Genomic DNA, 22,680 nt, shown 5'->3' on the forward strand with positions numbered 1-22,680 from the left:
CGGACACATGTTGTAATGAACTATTTTGATTGTCTACATGTGGGAAATACATACCTGAAATTATGCCCCATATTTTTGAAACACTCTGTATATATATTTAACTTGGTAGAGATAAGGCCATCAGGCCTTCAGAGCCCAATGGATCTTGTTGCACGGCTTCATGCAGCTGTAATGACTATCAACAGGATATGTTGTATAACGTACAGCAAAAGATTATTAGGTGGGCAGACTTTTGTCATTGTATGGAAAGTAATGCTTTTGAGCACAGGTTGTAAATAAATGAAATGCAGTACAATAAGTGTAAAAACGTATTGTGACTACTAAAGAAGCAACCCAACATTTAAAAATGCATAATGGAAAGCTACATCAATAAATGATTTAATGAAAATACTGTGTACTGTAATTCATTTCGAAATAAACAAGTTTAAAAAACAGTAAAATGTTAATATTAAAACAAATTTGTACATAAAAAATAAGCAGAGAGATGAGGATTCGAACACGTACAGTTATGTGCTTCAATATGAAGACATTCGTGTTACCACGAGACTACGAAAGCAACAACTTACGTGGGCCACTGATGTTGGACCCATTCTATTCCCATGCTACCATTTATCCAGCATTGCCAGATTGTGTAATTTGAACTCAATTTTTCTCGGAAATTAGAATCAGGGCGCAATTTTCGAAAAGAATAATTTGGACACAGTTTGCAATAGTAAATTGCGTGGTGGCTTGCATATGCGTGAATTATGGTTCACCCTGTATATTCTATCACCTAATTTATATGATATTCATAAAGTACACCTTAATATTGGTAGCATATTATAAGGCACATACAGTAGTGTCCAAAATATCCGGACTTTATCATACCTTTGTGTTATCCGGATCAGTTTTTTTTTAATTACAATAGTGTAAGTACTGGTATATACAGTACTGAACAATAACAAAGTTTTTTAAAGTCAATTACATACTGTACTGTATTATGAATAAAAACTTGTTTATAATGAACAATGGATTCCACATTACCGGTACTGGATTCGACCTTTGTCCCTTTAAGATTATAGGATCAAAAACCGTATAATGCTCTCACCCTCCGTATTATCCGGATTGCCCTTAGCATGTATAGTCCAGATAATCGGGATTCTACTGTATTTAGATTTTCTGATGTTAAACATTTTTTTTTTGTGTGTGAAATATCTACAATTTCAATCCCAACTCGTAATTTTTTTACACATTTTTCTCTCCTTTTTTTCGGAAGAAATATATGTACGAGTATATATTTTCTTGCAGTCATAATTCTGGTTTTCCGTAATAATTTTTTCTTTGGCCGTAATGCCATAACTGTGGGGGGGGAGGGTTATGTAATAGTTGGCACCTCTGTGTATAGTTTAAGTTAATGTGTGGAGAGATATTATTGTGAGATACAGATTTTATTTCCTTGAGCTGGAGGCACTTGGCATATTTGGGAGAGAGATTCTAAGCTCTAGGATGATGGGTTGGGGGGAGGGGGGGAAGGAATGCCTTCTCTCAATGTTACTCTCCTAGATTCATCACTACGATCGAACATTCTGGAGAGAGATGAATGAAAAACCAGAATTATAGGTAACTGTTCACAAGTGGAAAGCTTCTATACAAAGTAAAGTAAAAATGATACATTACTCTTGAAACAGACATAGCAATGTGATGCAGAAATTTAAATTATGGTTTATTTAATAACGCTCGCAACTGCAGAGGTTATATCAGCGTCGCCGGTGTGCCAGAATTTTTGTCCCGCAGGAGTTCTTTTACATGCCAGTAAATCTACTGACATGAGCCTGTAGCATTTAAACACACTTAAATGCCATCGACCTCGGCCGGGATCGAACCAGCAACCTCGAGCATAGAAGGCTAGCACTATACCAACTGCGCTACCAAGGGCAACTTGTGATGCAGATGGTCGAAAAAGAAGAAAAAAATATATTTCATTTTCTAGTTACCATTTAAACAGTAGTGTCTTGGAATCCTCCGCTCCTTGACACATGTAGGCCATGGCTGCCATCGCCACGAAAATGTGCGACTTGAATCCATCAGTGGGGGCAAGCCACTCCATAGCTGTCTCATATGATGCGTAGGAGTCCTCATACTGGTTTGCTGCAAGGAACAATTGTTATGGTACTACTTCCAGTACTTCCCACCAGAATTGTTTCTTGACCATGTATTTCATTATCTCACAGTCCAAGATTTATGTCTCTTGATTGAACATTTGTACCTACTTTCGTATTTCATAATTTAAATATTTAATTTTAATAATCTTGTTTCATAAGTACTATATAGAGAGTGGAAAGGACATAACCCTGCAGATTTTCAGAGTGAATAGCTCATATTGTATGTACCAAAGAAGAGTAATACAGTATTGGTGGAAAGTTCGTAGTTTTCTCTGAAAACATTTTTTTTTCCAAATGTTTAACACCCTATATTCGGTAATTATTGGAAGTAGGATTGTGATTTTTGTGCCTATCGATTAAAAATCTAATAAAGAATCATTTATCCCTCTGACATATTTCAACAGCGTCGACGATTTTCGTGTAAATTTAATTTAAAAGCCACTACTTTCAAGCCACTGAACGATGAAACCACATGCAATGTTGTAGCCAGAGAGAGAGAGAGATTCGCATAGGAAGACAGACCTGAGTTCGTTGACCTCTTACATCTGTATTACGAGAAGAAAGAGGACACTTACTTAAAAAAAATTATACACAACAAAAATCTGCGCTAAAATCTCTTAGATACCCATCCCATTATGCTTCAACACATACTGCTCGAAGTCACGTGATTGCTGAAGTGGTAAATTTACTTAAAAAAAATGGAACTGGAAAATTTTAGAGCATCCTCTGTATTCTCCGATATAAGTCCCTGAGGTATGACCCTTTTCCTAAGATGAAAGAACCGATGAGAGGTGTACGGTTCAGAAATAAACAGGCCATTATAACAGCTGTAGAACAGTCAATTAGAAGCTTAGAACAAAGTGATGCTGTGGATGGCATCCATCACCTTCCAAAGGTGTGACGACAGGTATGTAATACTAGAGGAGGTAACTTTTAAAAACTGTAAGTATTTCAACAAATAAGTTTTTGTTCTTAATTAAAGTGTCACTAATTTTCGAATGACTCTTCATCCACCACTTATGGCTAGCCTTTTCTATAGTTATTTAACGACACTGTATCAACAGCACAGTTAATGTCTATGAAATCGAGTGTAGGGAAATGAGTAACTATTTGCCATGGAATTATCAAATATTGTCTTACAGTTAGGGAAATTTTCAGAAAAAGTCCACCAAGTAATTAACCCAAGCTAGATTCGAACCCCGCTTAAGTGCAGCTTCGGAGCACAAGCTCCAGTGGCCCTGAAAGGTCTTAATTTAGTACATTCTTTAGTTATAACCAGTGAAATATTCAACAAGTAAGAGGTCTGTACCCTTAAAGTAGGCCATGGCTAGGCCGCACTGTGTGACGAAGTCTGCCTTCTGCACTGCCTGGTACTGCTGGATTGCCTCACTGTACCGCTGCAGCTCCACCAGCACCCTGCCCAGGTTGCTGTGTACCATGTCGCTGAGTGTACTATCACTGTCTGCCTCAAGCAGCTTCAGGGCGGCCTCAAATGCTCCTGCTGCACCACGGTACAATTTCTGTCTCTCCAGCAGTAACCCAAGCATGTTGAAAGCACAAGCGTTCTTGTTAATGTGTCCTGCAATATGTCCATATTATGCAAGCTATTGAGAAATATTCACTTTTAAGGACAAATAATAGTACAGAGCATCATTAAGGTACGGTCACATGTCGCTACTCTTGCTGCGCAACTTTTGTACTGCAGCTGCAAAAGTTGCGTGTCGTGTTCACACGTAAGCCAAAAGTAGTGCGCTGCACGCTACTTTTTGTGCTGCGCAATCCGAGTGCAGCAAAAGTTGCAACTCGAGGTTGCGAGTCTGTTCACACACAAGGCGCTACTTTTGTAGCTGTAGTCATGCTGCAGGTTTCCATCTCCGTGTTGACTTCTCAATATACATTTTGTGGTTATGTTTGCATTACTAATAAACTCATGCAAAAGCTTACTTATCTATTATTTGCTTTTCTGTCCTAACTAGTATTCAGAAATTGGCATTATTTTTACTATAAAGCTTTTAAAAACGCCTATATACTTAAATGATAACCAACAGCATATTCACGTAATCAATGTTGGCAACCCTCCTGTTTGAAACTACGCTACAGAAAATTAAAAAAGTGAATTATATCGTCAGGAAATATGCTCAGACTGTGTTGTGCATTTAATAACTGTTACAAATAATTTATTTTCATCACATCTAACATTAAAATACATCCAAACAATAAAAATATCATTGACACATATGGGTGGCAACACTGGTTGCAACCGCAGCGAAAGTTTCAACAAAACCGATATCAAAAATGCTGCGGCTGCAACCTTGAGAACCCTGTTCACACATCGCTACTTTTAAGCTGCACGCAGCATGAAAAAGTAGCTAGCAGCAGGTTCGGCAGCCGCTACTTTTCGGGTTGCACCGTTGTTCACACGTCGCAGTACAAGAGTTGCGCAGTTTTTTGTACTGCATTGCTGCAAAAGTAGCGACATGTGACCGTACCTTTACACAGTTAACTTATTACATAAAACCAACTACATACACTAAACTTCATTTATACGTTTTTATGGTGTCTAGAGAAAGAAAAAAAAAGTAAGAGAAACGTATAAATGAAATGGCATCTAGTAACATCTCAAATATAAATTTTTTTAACATCATGTGTAGTACAGTAATAATGGATAGTAGCACCTTAATAAAATCTATATATAAATTGCAAAAAAAAAGGCTATTACAATGATAGTAGGTGTGACTACTCAGGTATCGTGTAAACCATTATTTAGTAAATTTACTTCGATTTACAAACTTCATTCAATAATATATTAATGCATTACCTCGATCTTTTATGACATAAACATTAGAAGTAACACAAATAAATAACAAATTTAACATTCATATTTACATTTTAGCCCTTATTCTGAAGTTACATCTGTAGTACTCATTGCAACAAGATGTAGCTTTCAAATTTCCTAACTGCTTTGTTGATTATATGACCAGTTTAGACGGCCATGAAATCGTGATCATTAATAAAGAGACTGTAATTTCAAAGTTACTTATTCCATAATGGTTCTAAGTTTGGTTCAGAAAGCCATGACATCGTGATCTTACGATCTCTCCAACTTGAAATATTTATTTAATGTAAATCTGTGCTAGCGTAAAAAAAGGATTGTATGATACACATTCATAAAGGTTCTCTTTTTGGCACGAGTGTAAAGTTTGAGAAACAAGGCGAAGCCAAAGAGAATCTTTACGAATTTATATAATAAATAACTATTCTATGAAAACCTTTCTAAATGCATCTGCTCACCTGTGTACCAAGTCATAGAGTCTCCAGCTACAGGAATCGCATGCATCTTCTCAATGCTATAGACGTAGTAAGGATCAGTTCTATCACTGGTGTTCTTGAGAGTGGAGCACACCCAGTGGGAGTAACCGATACAGCTCTCAGGATGGATGCCCAGCTGTGTGGTATGTCGGAATAAATCCATGGCATCTTCATGGTTCATACTCTCTGCTATCAATGCCTGCAGCCATACAAGATTTGTATTCACTTACAGCAATAGTAGTTTTAAAAATAATTCTAATCTTTATCATGTATTTGAAAATCAATCTACACAAGGTGACCTACATAAAATGTTAGAAGTTAGTTTATCTTAAATGGATCGATAAAAAAAAAAAAATAAATGCTGAATTTTCCAAATCTCATTAGAAGAGGGGGCTTTCAGACTGCGTCATGGATGGCATTCTGTTGTGCCCCATTCATGGAGCATGAGGGGGGGGGCAGCTCTGATATATTTTAAATAGAATTATGGAATTTTTTTTTAGATATTCTGATTCTTCTCAATAAATTGAACAACTTTTGTAAAACAAAAATATGATCATGTTCAGATGAGTTCCATCATAATATAGAATGAAGTATGCAAAGTATGACATCTTAAGCAAGTTTTAATCACCAAATTCTGAGTGATTGACTTTGTGATTATTTCGTATATTTATGTTCACTTTTTGAGATCTATTTCGTAAGTAAGATGTAAACCAACCTATTGTCTCATCTTTAATACCATAAAATTTTAATTTTTTACCAATATATTGTGATCTACATAGACAAATGCTAATCATGGTAATATCTTTGAAAAATATTGGAGTGCAAGAGGTCAAATGACTTTATTGTCAAACGCCTGGCATTAGAAAACAACAACAACATAGACAAATGCTTTAGAAATCGATCACGAGACATTTGGAATTCCGTTAAAATGAGCTGTGTATTAACAAACCTAAGCAAACATATTCCTTAGAATAGAAATCTTCTTGAAGTAGGACCCTTTGTTTTTATGGTAGTTTTGCAAAGATTTTTTTAAACCTTTCCTTAAAAAGGGCCATTTCTTTTTAAATTGGGGACCATTAAAACAAAGTTTTACTGTAGGTGTTGAACTATCATATTTGGGTCTGTATGCATGCTTACTTTCGGTTTGACTGCTGCCTGAAGGAATTAGGTTAAAAGTGATAACAATGATAATCACCTGGCCAATCCAACTCTCAACATATGCTGGGTCAGTCCGCTGTGCGACCTTGAATGCCTCATGAGCGAGTTTGATCTCATTCAGGCACAGGTACAGCGTGCCTAGATTGGTCCATGTGATGGCATTGTTCTCAAGTTGGATGGCCTTGATGAAGGCATGCTGAGCAAGTCCCAGGTTACCCAACTCTGGGGATGCCGCCACCGCACCCAGCAGGTTCCAGTGCTGCCAATTCTTCGGGTTCAACATGACACACTTCTTGACAGCAGCCAGTGCGTGTTCCTGTAGTTGTGTCTTTGTTTCCACTTCCTCTATGTACCCTGCCTGCAGATGGTACACATATGCCAGATCATGCCACACCAGAGCATTGCCAGATGCCAGGCTTAATGCACGGCAGTAGCATCTGAAAAACAATGAACAGTGGGTTCTCTAATCTCGCAAAATTCTGGAAGATATTTGCTGAGTTTGGTTGACAATAATTATTATGAGTTCTGGGCTATGGCATCTTGCAATATGATGATAGTATACTGTACCACTTGAATAGCTGATTTAAATGTCCAATCTTCTTCGAATTTCGAACAAAAAAAAAAATAGGAACAACAATTTTACAAGAAAATTTGGGTTTCCACTGTGTGTTTGGAACTTAAAGTCTATAATGTTTTGAAACTACTTAAAGGTTCCACTATCCACATCAAAAGAGTGTCTACTTTGTTGGCTCTATTATACTAGGTGAATAGATTGCAAAGAAATGCAAAGCAGCAGCTTGGGACATTTTCTTCAAGAGTTATCTTACCTTACAGCTGTTGGAGCATTTTCTACAAGAGTTATCTTACTTTATAGTTTGTTGGAACACTTTCTTCATGAGTTACCTTACAGCTTGGAGCATTTTCTTTAAGAGTCTTACCTTACAGCTTGTTGGAGCATTTTTCTTTAAGAGTTATCTTACCTTATAGCTGTTGGAGCATTTTCTACAAGAGTTATCTTACTTTATAGTTTGTTTGAACATTTTCTTCATGAGTTATCTTACCTTACAGCTTGTTGGAGCATTTTCTTCAAAAGTTAGCTCACCTTACAGCTTGGAGTATTTTCTTTAAGAGTCTTACCTTACAGCTTGTTGAAGCATTTTCTTCAAGAGTTATCTTACCTTACAGCTGTTGGAGCATTTTCTACGACAGTTATCTTACCTTACAGCTGTTGGAGCATTTTCTACAAGAGTTAGCTTACCTTATAGTTTGTTGGAGCATTTTCTTCACGAGTTATCTTACCTTACAGCTTGTTGGAGCATTTTCTTCAAAAGTTACCTCACCTTACAGCTTGGAGCATTTTCTTCAATAGTCTTACCTTACAGCTTGTTGGAACATTTTCTTCACGAGTTAACTTTCCTTACAGCTTGTTGGAGCATTTTCTTCACGAGTTAACTTTCCTTACAGCTTGGTGGAGCATTTTCTTCAAGAGCTATCTTACCTTACAGCTGTTGGAGCATTTTCTTCGAGAGTTATCTTACCTTACAGCTGTTGGAGCATTTTATACAAGAGTTATCTTACCTTATAGTTTGTTGGAGCATTTTCTTGTTGGAACACGTGCTTCCTCCAGTTCTCTTATTTCACAGACTATTGGGACATGGCATTGTCTTCAGTTCTATCTCCTTACTCGTTAAAACAGATATACAGGGTTCGCCAGAGAAACAGATGATTTTAAAGTACATGCTACAGAAATATTGTAGGCAATAGAAGGTGCTATTGTCTGTTGTTATATTGCCGAAACTATGCCATTTACGCAGCATTACATGATCAGTCGCCATGGAACAACAGAACAGTGCACAGTGTGCATATGCAGTCAAAACATTTTCAAAAACAATGACAGTTACGAGACTGCTGACAGTTCTTCCACCCGGTGGCTTTCTCTTCATAGCAGATCCTGTGGCTCGAAATTTGTAATCCATAATTTGATCGCATGTGCGCTAGACACAGTATCACGACATCCGATATTGAAATGTAGACAAAAATCTCGTCTAACAACCTCGTTAACTGTCATTGTTTTTAACATTTTGATTATATATGTACGACTACAGTGGACTTTATGTTTGTCAGCAAACAGCTGGATACATTAAGAAGATTGATTGATTATATATGTACGCTGTGCACTCTTCCATTGTTCCATGGTGACTGAACATGTAACGCTGTGTGTTTCGACAATATAACAACAGATAACAGCACCTTCTATCATATACAATATTTCTGTAGCGCATACTTTAAAATTGCCCGTTTCTCTGGCGAACACTGTACTTCCTCCAATTCTCTTACATCATAACCTGTTGAAAAACATACATTTTCTTCAGATTTATTACCTCATCTGTTGAAACATGTGCATTTTCTCCAGTTCTCTTACATGTATTTGGAAAACATGTATTTTCTTCAGTTCTATTATCTCACCTGTTGAAACAGGTACATTTTCACCAGTTCCCTTACATCACGGCCTGTTGAAAAACATACATTTTCTTCAGTTCTATTGTCTTATCTGTTGGAACAAGTATATTTTCTCCAGTTCTCTTACCTCACAGCTTGTGAGAACACTTACATTTTCTCTAGTTCTTTCCTCATAGTCTTTTGGGACATATTAATTTTCTTCCAGTTCTCTTACCTCACAGTCTGCTGGAACACACTTTTTCTCTGATCTCATAGTCTGTTAGAACATAGTTTTTTTTAAATGTCTTACCTCACAACCAGTTTAAACATACTTGCTTTCTACAGGAGTTGCTTACCTCACAGCCTGCTGGAACACATTTGCTTTCTCCAGTTCTACGAATTTTGTATCATCCTCATGGTCACAGGCTGCTGTGGTGGCCCAGGCCCTAAACTGCAGGTAACTGTACTTGTCTGGCAGTTGTGCAACGAGTGTAGAGGCATCCCCCAACAGTTTCCACAGGCATGACAGATCTTTGCGTTCCTCCAATGCTCTAAGTGAAAAAAAAAAAAAGTTAAATGTTCAAATTCCCCTCAGAGATCATTTTTATTGTGCGCATATCTCATTAAGTCTTATTCTGATTTCTTTACACATCATGCACAAAGATAATTCACAAAAGTGGGCCATTCTTTACATTTCTGATCATGTTCAGGTAACAAACATTCATATGTCATACACACTGCAATTTTTTTAATTGGTTACTTAATGGCAATGTATCAAAAGCTATGTTATCTAGCATTAACAGAATTGGGGATAGTGAGATGGTATTTCGGAGATATGAGCCCAATGATTTGCCATGGGAGTACCTGACTTTTGTCTCGAGTTGGGAAAAACGTCAGAAAAACCTAACAAGGTGAACAGCTCACGTAGGGTCCGAACCCATGCCAAAGCTAGTCTCATCTGTTAGGTAACCTTGATTCACATTGGTGACAAATGTTGGGTAACATTCAATGTTGGACTCTGGACTCATTTCGCTGGTATTATCACCTTCATTTCTCTCAGATGTTAGCAGTGGTTCATTTGGACATGAATGCACTGGAACATTCTAGAAAATAAAAATGTATGCATGAGGATGTCATACTTGATACCCAATATGAGTTCATTCGGCAATAGCTAAATTGATAAGGTGAGTTTCCATAAATATTTTTTCCAACTACATCACAAGATGCTAGATAACCATAGCAGTTGATAAAGCACCATAAAATAAACTAATTAAAAAAAATAGTATGATGCTTCTTATTCGGAGTTTCTGCCTCCTGTTTTTCATCGTTTTCTTCAGTTTCTCGAGATAGTATCAGGAAAGTTTTCTGTATCAAGCCACGATTGATTCTTTACAAATTCCTTCCACTTCGCCAATGTATAACCACTCCATTATATCACGAACACTAACTTTGAATCTGCATACCGTAAATTAAATACCAGTTTTGAATTTCTGAAGGTGTACAAATACACTCCAAAGCCATTTAGGTAACTCACGTGCAGAGTGGGTTTACTGCATTTTGACAACTATCTCTACAGCACCCCAGGAGTTGTCTGGTGAAGTAGCTCCTTGCCAGACAAAGGCAGGTCTCGCCAAGCCCCTTCAGTGCTGGGACATATGTTGGGTTGTTTATAAGCAGGCTCCGAAATTCTTCTATCGACTCTTCATACAACCCAATGATCTGAATGAAGAGACAACCATCAAGTAAACTGTCTCAACATAAAGATACACTGACCAACCATATTTACAGTAATAATGCAACGAAGACTTGGTTAAGGGGAGCAGGTACTGCCTATCTCAACAATGTTAAAATCACAGAATTCAGGTACGCGTAGCTCTAAAACCATTGAACATAGAGATTTGAAATTTTTACATGTTATATTTATAACCTTTATCTATGTATTAGAATAATTTCATTAAGTACATTCAATTTCTATAATTGATAAAATTTTTTTTTAAATTTTAATCACATGTTATTTTTTTGAGACCACAATTTTAAAGATACAATAATACATTTTGTTTTAAAAAATAGAAGACTTTAAGATTGATAAGTGTTGTAAAAATTGTTTTTCTATCTCAAGTAGTTTCTGAGCTATGCGTACCTGAATTCTGTGATTTTAACATTGTCGAGATAGGCAGTACCTGCTCCCCTTAAAACAATTACCGGTAAGCTGCACATACTTTCTCGTCATATATTTCCACAATATACAGGTTGAACCATAAGTAATGTCATTATTTTCAGAGAGTTATTCTTTGAGATATTTCAAACAAAAAGTTTAATACAATTTTGCTTCCTTTCCGAGATAAAAATTATTTTATATGAAACATTTCATAGCATGTTTTGAGAAAGGCATTGATTTAATTCTCAATATGCTCAGTCAGTTTAAGAGAGTAGTGCATTATTATAATAAATTAATGAAAAAATTTCAGTTTTGTCCTTTAAATGTGCAAAAATTTGATCCAAACAAATGTAACTTTTCGTTCTGCAAAGAAATTTTACAATGTTACATTAGTTTGGATCATATTTCTGTATATTTAAAGAACAAAACTGAAATTCTTTCAATCATTTATTATCATAATACACCAGTCTCTTAAATTGACTGAGCATATTGGAAATTAAATTAATGGCTTTCCCAAAACATGCTATGAAATATTTCATATAAAATAATTTTTATCTCGAAAAGGAAGCAAAAACGAGCAAAATTGTATTATAATTTTTTGTTTGAAATATCTCCAAGAATAACACCCTGAAATTAACGACATTACTTACGGGTTCACTTTGTATAGTACAGAATTAGTTTATGGAAGTCTATATATTATGGATTGTGATGATTAATGGTACACATGTCCAATTTAAGAAATGTGGATGTTTCTGCTCTCTGTCATGGTACAAAAACCAAATCATCTCGCATTAACTTACATAAACATATAGTTTGTTTGTTGCAAAATCTTATTGCAAAGTTTAAAAACATTACATAATATATATCCTGTTAAAATTACATAAAATGTGTTAAAATTATTCTAGACGTGTTTCATCAGTAGTTGTGCCTGAAGATCAGCTTGGGAAGCATATGATCATAGCATATGTTGTGCCTGTCTGGTTGTTATTAGGTGAACTAACTTTCGAGTACCGTGATGGTTGATTAGTTCTTCACTGGGGTAATTCAATGTTATTATTTATTCTAGTATCGTGATATTGGTTGACCATTTCATAATTCATTATACAGTAGAACTTCTATTATCTGTGATAATAAAAGGCATAGACTGAATAGTAACTGAAAAAATCAGACGATCTAATTCACAGCTACTTACTTGTTTAATTGTTCCCAGTTGGAATGCAGGATATACAGCATCTGGATTCAACTCCAGGACACGCTGGTAGGATTTGAGAGCTGCAGTGTGGGCCCCTCTGCCATAGTAGGCGTCAGCTAAGCTTTCCCAGCAATGACTGCAGAAAAAACAAATATTGGTCTGCATGGTAATGAATAACTTAGGGGTTTAAAGTTTCTCATTTTCATGTTAATTTCTTTTATTTCACTTCTAAGATAAATGGACATCAAAATGTCAACAAAAATCTACTAACAAGTTCTGGAAGATACAGATAGAAAATAAGAACTACATCCCAAATTTTTCAAGGAGCAGTGAAATTGGTTTATTTTGACTAGCCACTGGTCATACCTTGCAGTCCATCTTCATCTCTAAGAATCAACATCTACAACATTGTTAAATGTGTATTATGAAAGAAGCCAGAATCTAGAATGAATAGGGATCATTTCTTGCAAATTACTACTGGGAAGCCAGAAGGAAAATGAACTTCAATTTGTCTTATTCCATTCTGTCCTGTGACCCTCCATGGCCTGTAATAGGAATAACTTTACGTTTTTATACTGCATGTGCTAAGTTACACCCAATTTCTGTTCATGCAAGCATACAATGTATACAAGAATTAGAATTATTAGTATTATAATATTATTTTGTGAAGATGTTGATGAGTGTGAGTGCAATTATATTGTGTCAAGATTATGGTACATGGACCCATCGACTGGCCATCCCAGTCCCCCGAACCTTACACCCCTAGACGTTTACCTCTGGGGGGCAGTAATTACTAGGTACTGGGAAGCCAGATGGAAAATTAACTTCAATTTGTCTTATTTCATTCTGTCCTGTGATCCTCCATGGCCTGTAATAGGGATAACTTTACGTTTTTATACTGCATGTGCTAAGTTACACCCAATTTCTTTTCATACAAGCATACAATGTATACAAGAATTAGAATTATTAGTATTATTGTTATCATTTTGTGAAGATGTTGATGAGTGTGAGTGCAATTACATTGTGTCAAGGTTATGGTACATAGACCCATCGACTGGCCATCCCAGTCCCCGGACCTCACACCCCTAGACGTTTACCTCTGGGGGGCAGTAATTACTACTGGGAAGCCAGATGGAAAATAAACTTCAATTTGTCCTGTTCTGTCCTGACCCATCCCACTCACTACATCCTGTGAGCCTCCATGGCCTGTAATAGGCGTAACTTAACGTTTTTATATTAGGTGTGTACAAACTCACGCCAAATTTCTATTCATGCAAGCATATCCTGCATATAAGAACTACTATTATTGGTATTATTATTGTTATTATTTTGTGAAGATGTTGATGAGTATGAGAACAATTACACTGTGTCATGGTTATGGTCCATGGAACCACTGACTGGCCCTCCTAGTCCCCAGACTTCACACCCTTCGATTTTTACCCCTGGGGGGGGGGGGGTTAATGAAACATGCAGTGTACAGGCGAAAACCAAAGGATATTCATCACCTTCGTCAAATGACTGCAGAAAAGTTCTGGTATATTGATATTAATATGTACAGCAAGGTGGGTCGCAGTGTTGCATGACAAGTGCAAGTATGCATTGACCACAACTCGTAATTTGACCATCAGTGATAAACTGTGAAGTTGACTGTGGCACAATAAAATTCACACATTATAGGGTACCATTAAATAAATAAACAGACAAACAAAGAAATAAATAAATAAATAAAGAAACAAATAAACAAACAAATAAACATACAAACAAATAAATCAATAAATTAACAAATAAACAAACAAATAAATAAATAAACAAATAAACGAACAAACAAACAAATATACACAAATCTGGCTTTCAGGTAGTAGCTCCCTGTAAAGCAGGTTTGAATAATTTCAAAGAAAAATTGTTCCGGGGCCGGGTATCGATCCAGCACGCGAACACTCTACCGACTGAGCTACCCCAGGAACTATACACGACACCGTCACAATTTTTCCTTTATATCCACACAACTCACATGAGCTGACAAGACACCAGAACTCAACTATGAGTGCACACAAATGCTGTGTGACTTAAATTGTGGCTTTCTGTTAACGTACCTCCAGTAACGAATGTATTATACAAATCTGGCTTTCTGCATTTGTGTGCACTCATAGTTGAGTTCTGGCGTCTTGCAGCTCATGTGAGTTGTGTGGTTATAAAGGAAAAATTGTGACGGTGTTGTGTATAGTTCCTAGGGTAGCTCAGTCGGAAGAGCGTTCGCGTGCTGAGCGAAGGGTCCCGGGATCGATATCTGGCCCCGGAACAATTTTTCCTTGAAATTATTCAAACCTGCTTTACAGGGAGCTACTACCTGAAAGCCAGATTTGCATAAACAAATATATAAATAAATACTTGTCGCATTCAAAATCAGGAATAATCTTTCATACACATTGTATGTTACCTGTCAGTGGGGTCTGCTCTGATAGCAGACAGCAGGCTATCCACCGCCTCCTGGTGGTTGCCCTGCTCTGTGTGGTGCAGACCAAGGCGCAGCCACGCCCATTTGGCCTCAGTACAGCCAACTGCCTGGGTCACGTATGTCAAAAGTTGGATGTTGGCTTCCTGTGATGGAAACACATATGTGAGTAAGCAGGCAAGCAAGATAATCCTGCAGGAAGTGCCACAACACACCCTGGCAGATACTCACCGAATTCTTTTGTAACCGGTAGATGTCACTGAGTCCAGCTCCAGCCTCCTTGCAGTTGGGGTTGAGACGAAATGCTTTTTGGTAGCAGCGTCTTGCCTTGTCCAGATCCTTTCCACCTTGACTATAGTAATGACCCAGGTATACATAACAGGAGTAGGAGTGTGGATCCAGTTTGGCAGCCTGTAACACCATTATTATTCACATCAGAACATTCTGATACTGATCAGCCTCATAGGCTAGTGGTTCAGTTCACAGTTCATGAGGTCCCAGGTTCGATTCCCGGTAAGGACACAGGAATTTTTCCTTAAAGGAGAATGTTTCTGTGTTCGTCTATGGTCTGGAAATTAGGTTAGACTTAGGTTTAAGACCTCTCCTGGCACTTCATAATCATCCTATCATATCATCAGGGCAGTATAACTCTGCCTCCCAGGTGCTCCAACCTCAGAAGTGGGTTACAGATAAGCCAGTGCCAGGAGAGATCAGAAATGTCAAATGACAACCTAGTGGCACTGGAAAAAAAAGACATTTCTGATATACTAACCACTAAAATAAAGTGATACGTGATATTCAAGGGAATTGAACCCAAGGCCTACTTGCGCAGAAACAGAATTAATCAATTCTAGCGGATAGGAGGGTGGAGTGTTCATTAAGTTGTTTTTCCAGTTCCTTAGTGTAAGGGTTAAGTTCAATATTGTGGATCATTCTTGAATGTAGTACTGTTGTGAAAATATTCTTTTCTCCCTCATTTAGAGATCCAGCATATTAAATGAAGATTATGTATCTAATAAAGAGGGTAACCCTGTATAGTGAAATCCCTCAGACTCAGCACCCAAATAACTGGTAATTCCAATACAGTAGTAGTTGCCATTAGAATAATGTAATTAATTCCAGCTTTTAAGGACTACTTTTCAAATAATTTTGTGATAATGAAGCCCGAAATATTTATTTATTTATTTAACATGGTAGAGATAAGGTCATCAGGCCTTCTCTTCCCCTCTACCAGAGGATTACAACTACAATATTAAGAATACAATTACAATTACAATTATAATTACAATTAATATTAAATTTACAAGCACAATAAAAATCAAAGTACTAAAAGATTAACTGATTAATAAAAGCTAGACAGTTTATTGTAAAAGTTGAGAAGAGAGAGACATTTTTTCTTATTAATTAAGTAAAAAATTAAACCTACTCTATGCAGTAAGAAAATGCTTAATAAGCTTGCTTTTGAACGCTACTAAATTCCGACAGTCTCTGATGTCACTGGGTAGGGTATTTCACAAGCGCGAGAGTGAGATTGTGTATGATGATGAATACGACGATGTCTTATGTGTTGGTATGGCAAGTATGCGGCTATTTTGCTTGCGTGTGAAGAGATTATGATATGATGACAGGTAACTGAAACGGGAGGCAAGGTAGGTAGGTGTAGAAGTGTGAAGGACTTGGAAAAGGAGAAAAAGAGAATGAAAATTTCTACGTTCGTTAAGCCGTAGCCAGTTTAGAGTTTGGAAGGATGGGGTAATGTGGTCTGCACGACGGACATCGCAGACGAAGCGAACATAAGAATTATGAACATGTAATTTTTGCGACTGGTTGACATTGAGGTCAGTCAGTAGTTGACTTTCAATAATCAATAGCACTGGCATATTCGATAGTGCTCAATTATTGACAGTAATGATCAGTTTGGTAATATGGCACCACGTGGCGGTGTTATTCTTTATTGTTCTGTATGCTCTAGCTTTGCATTTCTTTCACAGAGTGGTTGCTTTACTTGTTTTGTTCTCTCAAGTTGTGTGGATCCTGTTACCAAGTTTTTTGTTAGTTTATGCTGTTTATGGATTGTTATAAAGATGATTAAACAGAAGAAATTAGCTAGTGAAAATAATAAGAAATGTCGAGGTTAATCCTGAAATAGCACTATTGCGTAATATGGCAAAAAGGCATAGTTTTCCAACTATTTTTTATGGGGAATAATGAAGAAGAAAGAAGAAATTTTCAATGCTGAGTTTCAATGTTGTTCGGGTTCAACTAAACAGAAAAACGTTCGTGCCACACTATTGAAGAGTTAGAAAATATTGTAATGAAATTTATTGTACAGTCTTAGAAAAACGTATTGTATCACAGTTACTTTATAAGTCCCAGAAAGGAGGGCAGTGCGCATGATCAGATATACAATGAAACAAAACTAATTTTATTACCTCAACTAGTCTTCCTCTTGTGAACCAGGTCGCTTGTCCTCGATCATGTGCACTGCCTCCTTTTCTAAGACTGTACATAAATAATAATTGTAGGTCTAATTAAATCGTTATAATAAAGTTTGGTATATAACACACGTTAGTACTACTTATTTTAGCCTTTCCTTCCCATTTTATGTAAACCCCCTTTCAAGAAAAACGTCTATTTAAGAAAAAAAAAAAGTACTCCCACAGAGATTCGTTAAAAAGGGGTTCTACTGTAGTTTGCAACAGATAAAGAACTGAATAGTTATGAAATGAGTATTATAGTGACAAAGTATGTGTCACTTTTGTAACATCCTTATACTCTTACTTACAAATGGCTTTTAAGGAACCCGGAGGTTCATTCCCGCCATCACATAAGCCCGCCATCGGTCCGTATTCTGAGCAAGATTAATCCAGTCTCTATTACCATATCCCACCTCTCTCATATGAATTTTAATGTTATCCTTTCATTTACGTCTCAGCCTCCCCAAAGGTTTTTTTCCCTTCAGATCTTCCAACTATAGTCGCGACGCTGTTATTCCCGGCATGACTCCTCCTCTTTGCTTATGTCTTAGGAAGTAAAGGCTCTATAAAGTCAAGGTAGGTAGTATCGTTCGCTATTTTTGTTCTTTCATTGTCGAGCTACCAGACGAGAATCTATTTGCTACACTGTTAAACATTATCATGTCGTAGCTCCTATGATAATAAATCAAATGCACTGTAATTCAGCAAATAATGTCCTCGTGTGCTTTCTGTGAACGCCAACGAAAGAGCCAAAATGACGGGCGATTATATTAAGTATTTATCGAACCTTAGGAAACGCATAACGTCATCATCATCAGAAAATCACATTTAAATGTAGCCGATCTGCAATGTGATTGGCTGCCGGAAATAACAGCAACTGGACTATAACACTCTATACCATTTCTGGATTCACCCATACTTGCTACATTCCCTGCCCATTTCAAACGTTTGTGATATCCATTTTTTTTAAACAGTTACAAAACAAGTACGCCACATTCCCTGTGTTTCTCACAAGTAGATCCCAGTTTCTCTCGCATATCTTGGTGCTGCACTTGCTCACCTTCAAGAACGAGGTGAGACTGAGACTGTAGCGCTCCTCCTGCCAGTGCAGCTTGCCCAGCTCCAGCCACAGCTCAGCACAGTTCGGGTCCTCCTGCACAGCTGCATCCAGCACCTCCACAGCTTCGTCCTGTCTGTCCTGCCTGCAGAGACGCAAGGCAGCGAGCAGTGCTGCTGATGAGCCTGCATTCTGCAGGGCCTGCAGGCACCTGTCAGCCTGCTCGTAGTTCTCTAGCATGATATGCGCCCTAGTCAAAGATTCCACCACGCCCACATTTCCAGGATCATGAGCCAGAATCTGAAACACAGCGTTTACAGAATGACATAACATTCACAGAGTGGCCACACTCTCCACTATGATATGATATATTATTTCACTCAACATATTCAGTCCTGCTGACCCTTCACATTTCTGTATTCGGGCCAGCAGTCCCTTACTTACCCTATTTACAAACTTTATACATTGACTAATCGTGACCTAAGTGCATGTTCTTGATTATGTCTTTCATGTCTCTTCACTTTCACTTATCACTTCTTCTACTACTTTTCTCTTATTCTCATCTACACCTAATAACTATTCTTTCTATTAGATTCCCAGTCAACTTCATTCCATCATTTCTCTTAATTAACTAATTCTTTCTCGTAAATAAATTAATTTAATTTTAAACTTATTTAATACAGAAGACCTATAACCCTGTAGACGTGTTGCAGGAAAAACTGAATATTAACCATAACACACTATTAAAAATTTACTGGAGAAAAAACTTCTAGAACACAATCACATTAGTGCTCATTCCATAGGAACACTGGCTTAACTTGGTTTAAAACTTTAATCTCAGAGTCCACTGTATTTATAAAAAAAATTTCGTAAACTTGAGAAAGTGTATCTATTCAATTCTGTCGTTTCATTGTATAGATATCCCTGCTATTTTTTAACAGCACTCGTACACTATTTTCTTGTTCGGTAGATATATAGTCCAAGGTCATACAATTTAACAGTTTTGGTACCAACTTCCTAGCTCAATAAACCATAATATATAATTACGGTAACAATTATATAATGGTTTATTGAAATTTGATCCCAAGACGAATGACTGAGGGTGTACACAGATGGGTCTAAGATACATAAAACTTGTACAGAAGGCACTGGGGTGTATTGCGGCCTTTTCTCTCAGTAAACAATAGCTGGAATTATAGTGAACTAAGTTTATAAATACCTAGTTGACTAGTTTCAGCTTGGTAGGAGCCATCTTCAGAACTAGTGAGGTCTGGAAGATGCAAGAGCCTCACTAGTTCTGAAGATGGCTCCTACCAAGCTGAAACTTGTCAACTAGGTATTTATAAACTTAGTTCACAATTAACACGTGAAAGTGATCACTATAAATTATATTCCTAAGTAAAGGTATCTCTTTGACCCTACAACAATTCATCTATCGACCTGGTGCATATCAGAAAGTAGTGCTATTGGTAGATTCCATGGTTGCCATTCAAGCAGTTACTCCAAATAAACAAACCTAGTCAGCAGTAACACATACAGTAGCATCAGACAAGCCCTTCAACATCTAAAAGCTCTCCATAAAACAACTGTCTTCAAATGGGTTCCGTCTCATGTTGGATTAGAAGGCAATAAAAAAGTCGACAAGTTGGCGAAAAAAGACACAACAATCAGCCCACAAGAAAAACTCGTTCCAGTGCATTTCTTAAAAAAAAAAAAAAAAAAAAAAAACTAGTGTCAAGACATATCTTTTGGAGCGGAGGGAAAGTGGAAGGCTGTCAAGCAGTAAAAGCTAAAAAAGTGTACAAATATACAAATTAAAAAAAAAACATCATGAAAGGCCTAGAAAGGAAGCAGTAGCAAGTTTTAAGCTAAAGGCAGGCCATGACTGTCTTGCTGCACACCTAATGTGAATAGGCATCTACCAGCACAGTGAATGTTCTCACACTCCACTATGTCCAATTTAGAGCACAACATTCGCTCAATAATCATTAACTGAATCATTCATGAAATTCACCCAATGAGTGATCCAGAATCTGATTGTTCTCACCTTGGTGCATGTGTTGACAGTTTCCTTCAACTTGTCCTCCTCATCTTGGAAGGACAGCGATCTGACAAGGAGGATGAGCAGCAAGGTCCGCAGGCCATCATCTGCAGCTTGTTTTGACATGACTTTCAATGCCTCTCTCACACAATGCTCCGCGTCGATGTAGCACTGAGTGCTCAGGTAGCAGCGACACAGTAAGATCCAAGCATGGCATGACTGTGACAGTGCGCCAATGACTGCAAGTAAAAAAGAATTACATACCTTTTATATTTCCCATTTATGGTTCGTGCCTTAAACATACCGAGGGAAAATATTGACATTGTTTAAAAAAATTCAATCTTTTTTTACTTGGTCTTTAAGGCAATGTGCTACTGAAAACAGCCGAATTTTGACAAATCTTATCACTTTTTATTTTCATAGTAAATAATGTATGGTTTCATCGGAGTATTTTTTGTGAAAATTTTATCTCAATATCTTAATTATAAGTATACTTTTACAGCATTTGTTAAAAGTGTGTTAATGCACGAGTTATGTGTAACCAGAACTTTAAATTTAATTATCCCAAAAAAGAAATTTTCTACATTTTCAATAACAAGTATTTCTCAGTGGTTAAAGCTACAGTGATGAAACTTAGCATGCTTATTCATTAATATCTGTTGTGAAACGGAGCATTTGATTGGCTGTATTTAGCATAGTTTTATTGCTATAAAATTATACGCGTAAAGCAGTATTATTATTTTTATTACTGTCTCAACATTGAAGAAATTACGTACCAAGATGTATAAAATTATATATTTTTTTACAAATGAACAAATTAGAGTAGGACATTACTAATGCTCCATTGCACAATATGCAGAGTTACCTTTAAGAAAAAATTTGATTTAAAAATTGATATTATTTTTTAGAAATAACATTTTCATTTAAGAAAATTAAAAAAAAAAAAGTTTATTTATTTTTTTTTTTTAGTGTTTATGAAAAATGATTGAAATTTACAATGTGTGATAATGATATTGATATGATTATTCAGTAAAAATTTCAACTCTCTAGCTCAAAAATTATGAATTTTAGAAATTTTAGTAGTGCATAACCTTAATGAGTAGAATGAGGATTAAATCAGGGAGATGGACTATCTACTCTACTTTTTAACTTAACATCGCGCCTCATCACTTTGAATGATGATCAACGAATATTAAAATGTAGAGGATAGTGAAGTGAGGGAAATGAAATAATCCTTAAAAAAACATCTCAGGATCCTTAGCTTGAATCACTACAAATATAAATCCACCATCAACGGGATTCGAACCTGGATTCAGCCATCATAAGCCAGTTCTCAGCCAACTGAGATACCAAGGCTGGAGATGATTCATCTTACAGTTGAAGAAAACTTTGGCAGAAACTCAATCACATAATTAGTCTACGCGAGATTCGATCATGAGTACAACCCATTATCCCTGAGCTACTCCAATGAATGGTGAATCTTGATGGGGAACTGTATATATATCACTGTGAGCTTTAGTTATCAATCCATCCGTCAATTTTGAACAAGCTGAGAAGTTAATGAAGAGAAGAAAAATATTTATGAGTCAGAAATATGACATCCAGCCTGAAAATTTGTGTGTAGTTAGATTACGGTTTGCAAGCAGCAGAGGAAATTTTACGAAATTTAGCTGGAAGATCTTGAAAAGACTAGGTATCACTCACATGATAATTAAAAAATTATACTCAACATCATTAAAGACTTTAAGTATCGTACATCATCATTTATATTTTCTATAAATAATACTGACTTAATTTTAATTTAAAAATGTTTATAACATATATTGTATTATGTTCTATTTAAAATTAATGTACTTCATTCTCTACTTTTAACGTATAAATGTATGTATTGTAAACTGTTCATCAAACTATAAGCTTGTTAAGTGTAACACAAGATCCACCTTTTGGTGTGATTATAGCTTAATTCAGGATTCTTGTGGTCATTCACGTATTATGAACTGATGTCTTTGAAAATATATGAAAAGAAAATGATAATATAAAAATTAAATTACAGTAAGTTAAACAATTGCTGTCTGTCTTTGGAATTTAAACAGATTTAAATAATGAGAGAACTACGTGTTAATGCTCATATAAAAATAAATCTCAGTCTTAACCATTTTAAGGTATTCATGCACTCATCTAATAAGTATATCAACGTAAATAACGAATGTTAGATTTAAGAAGTCAAACAGCAAACAGACCTAAAAATTTGCATCA

At 36.4% G+C, this 22,680-nt stretch overlaps 1 protein-coding gene across 1 annotated transcript in view; it reads right to left on the reverse strand.

The window, feature by feature from the left end:
• Positions 1 to 22,680, reverse strand: part of LOC138699580 (tetratricopeptide repeat protein 37) — a 40,834-nt gene that overhangs the window by 7,406 nt on the left and 10,748 nt on the right. Inside the window, exons 6-16 of the mRNA XM_069825577.1 lie at positions 20,431 to 20,663; positions 18,387 to 18,683; positions 15,081 to 15,260; positions 14,835 to 14,995; positions 12,398 to 12,533; positions 10,582 to 10,766; positions 9,404 to 9,598; positions 6,646 to 7,045; positions 5,433 to 5,649; positions 3,451 to 3,720; positions 1,974 to 2,127 (exon numbers count right to left, since the gene is read on the reverse strand). Of these exons, the coding sequence (XP_069681678.1) occupies positions 1,974 to 2,127; positions 3,451 to 3,720; positions 5,433 to 5,649; positions 6,646 to 7,045; positions 9,404 to 9,598; positions 10,582 to 10,766; positions 12,398 to 12,533; positions 14,835 to 14,995; positions 15,081 to 15,260; positions 18,387 to 18,683; positions 20,431 to 20,663 (2,428 nt within the window). The remainder of the gene's footprint in view (positions 1 to 1,973; positions 2,128 to 3,450; positions 3,721 to 5,432; positions 5,650 to 6,645; positions 7,046 to 9,403; positions 9,599 to 10,581; positions 10,767 to 12,397; positions 12,534 to 14,834; positions 14,996 to 15,080; positions 15,261 to 18,386; positions 18,684 to 20,430; positions 20,664 to 22,680) is intronic.

Source organism: Periplaneta americana, chromosome 5 (genome assembly GCF_040183065.1).
Source record: "Periplaneta americana isolate PAMFEO1 chromosome 5, P.americana_PAMFEO1_priV1, whole genome shotgun sequence".
Lineage (NCBI taxonomy): Eukaryota > Metazoa > Arthropoda > Insecta > Blattodea > Blattidae > Periplaneta > Periplaneta americana.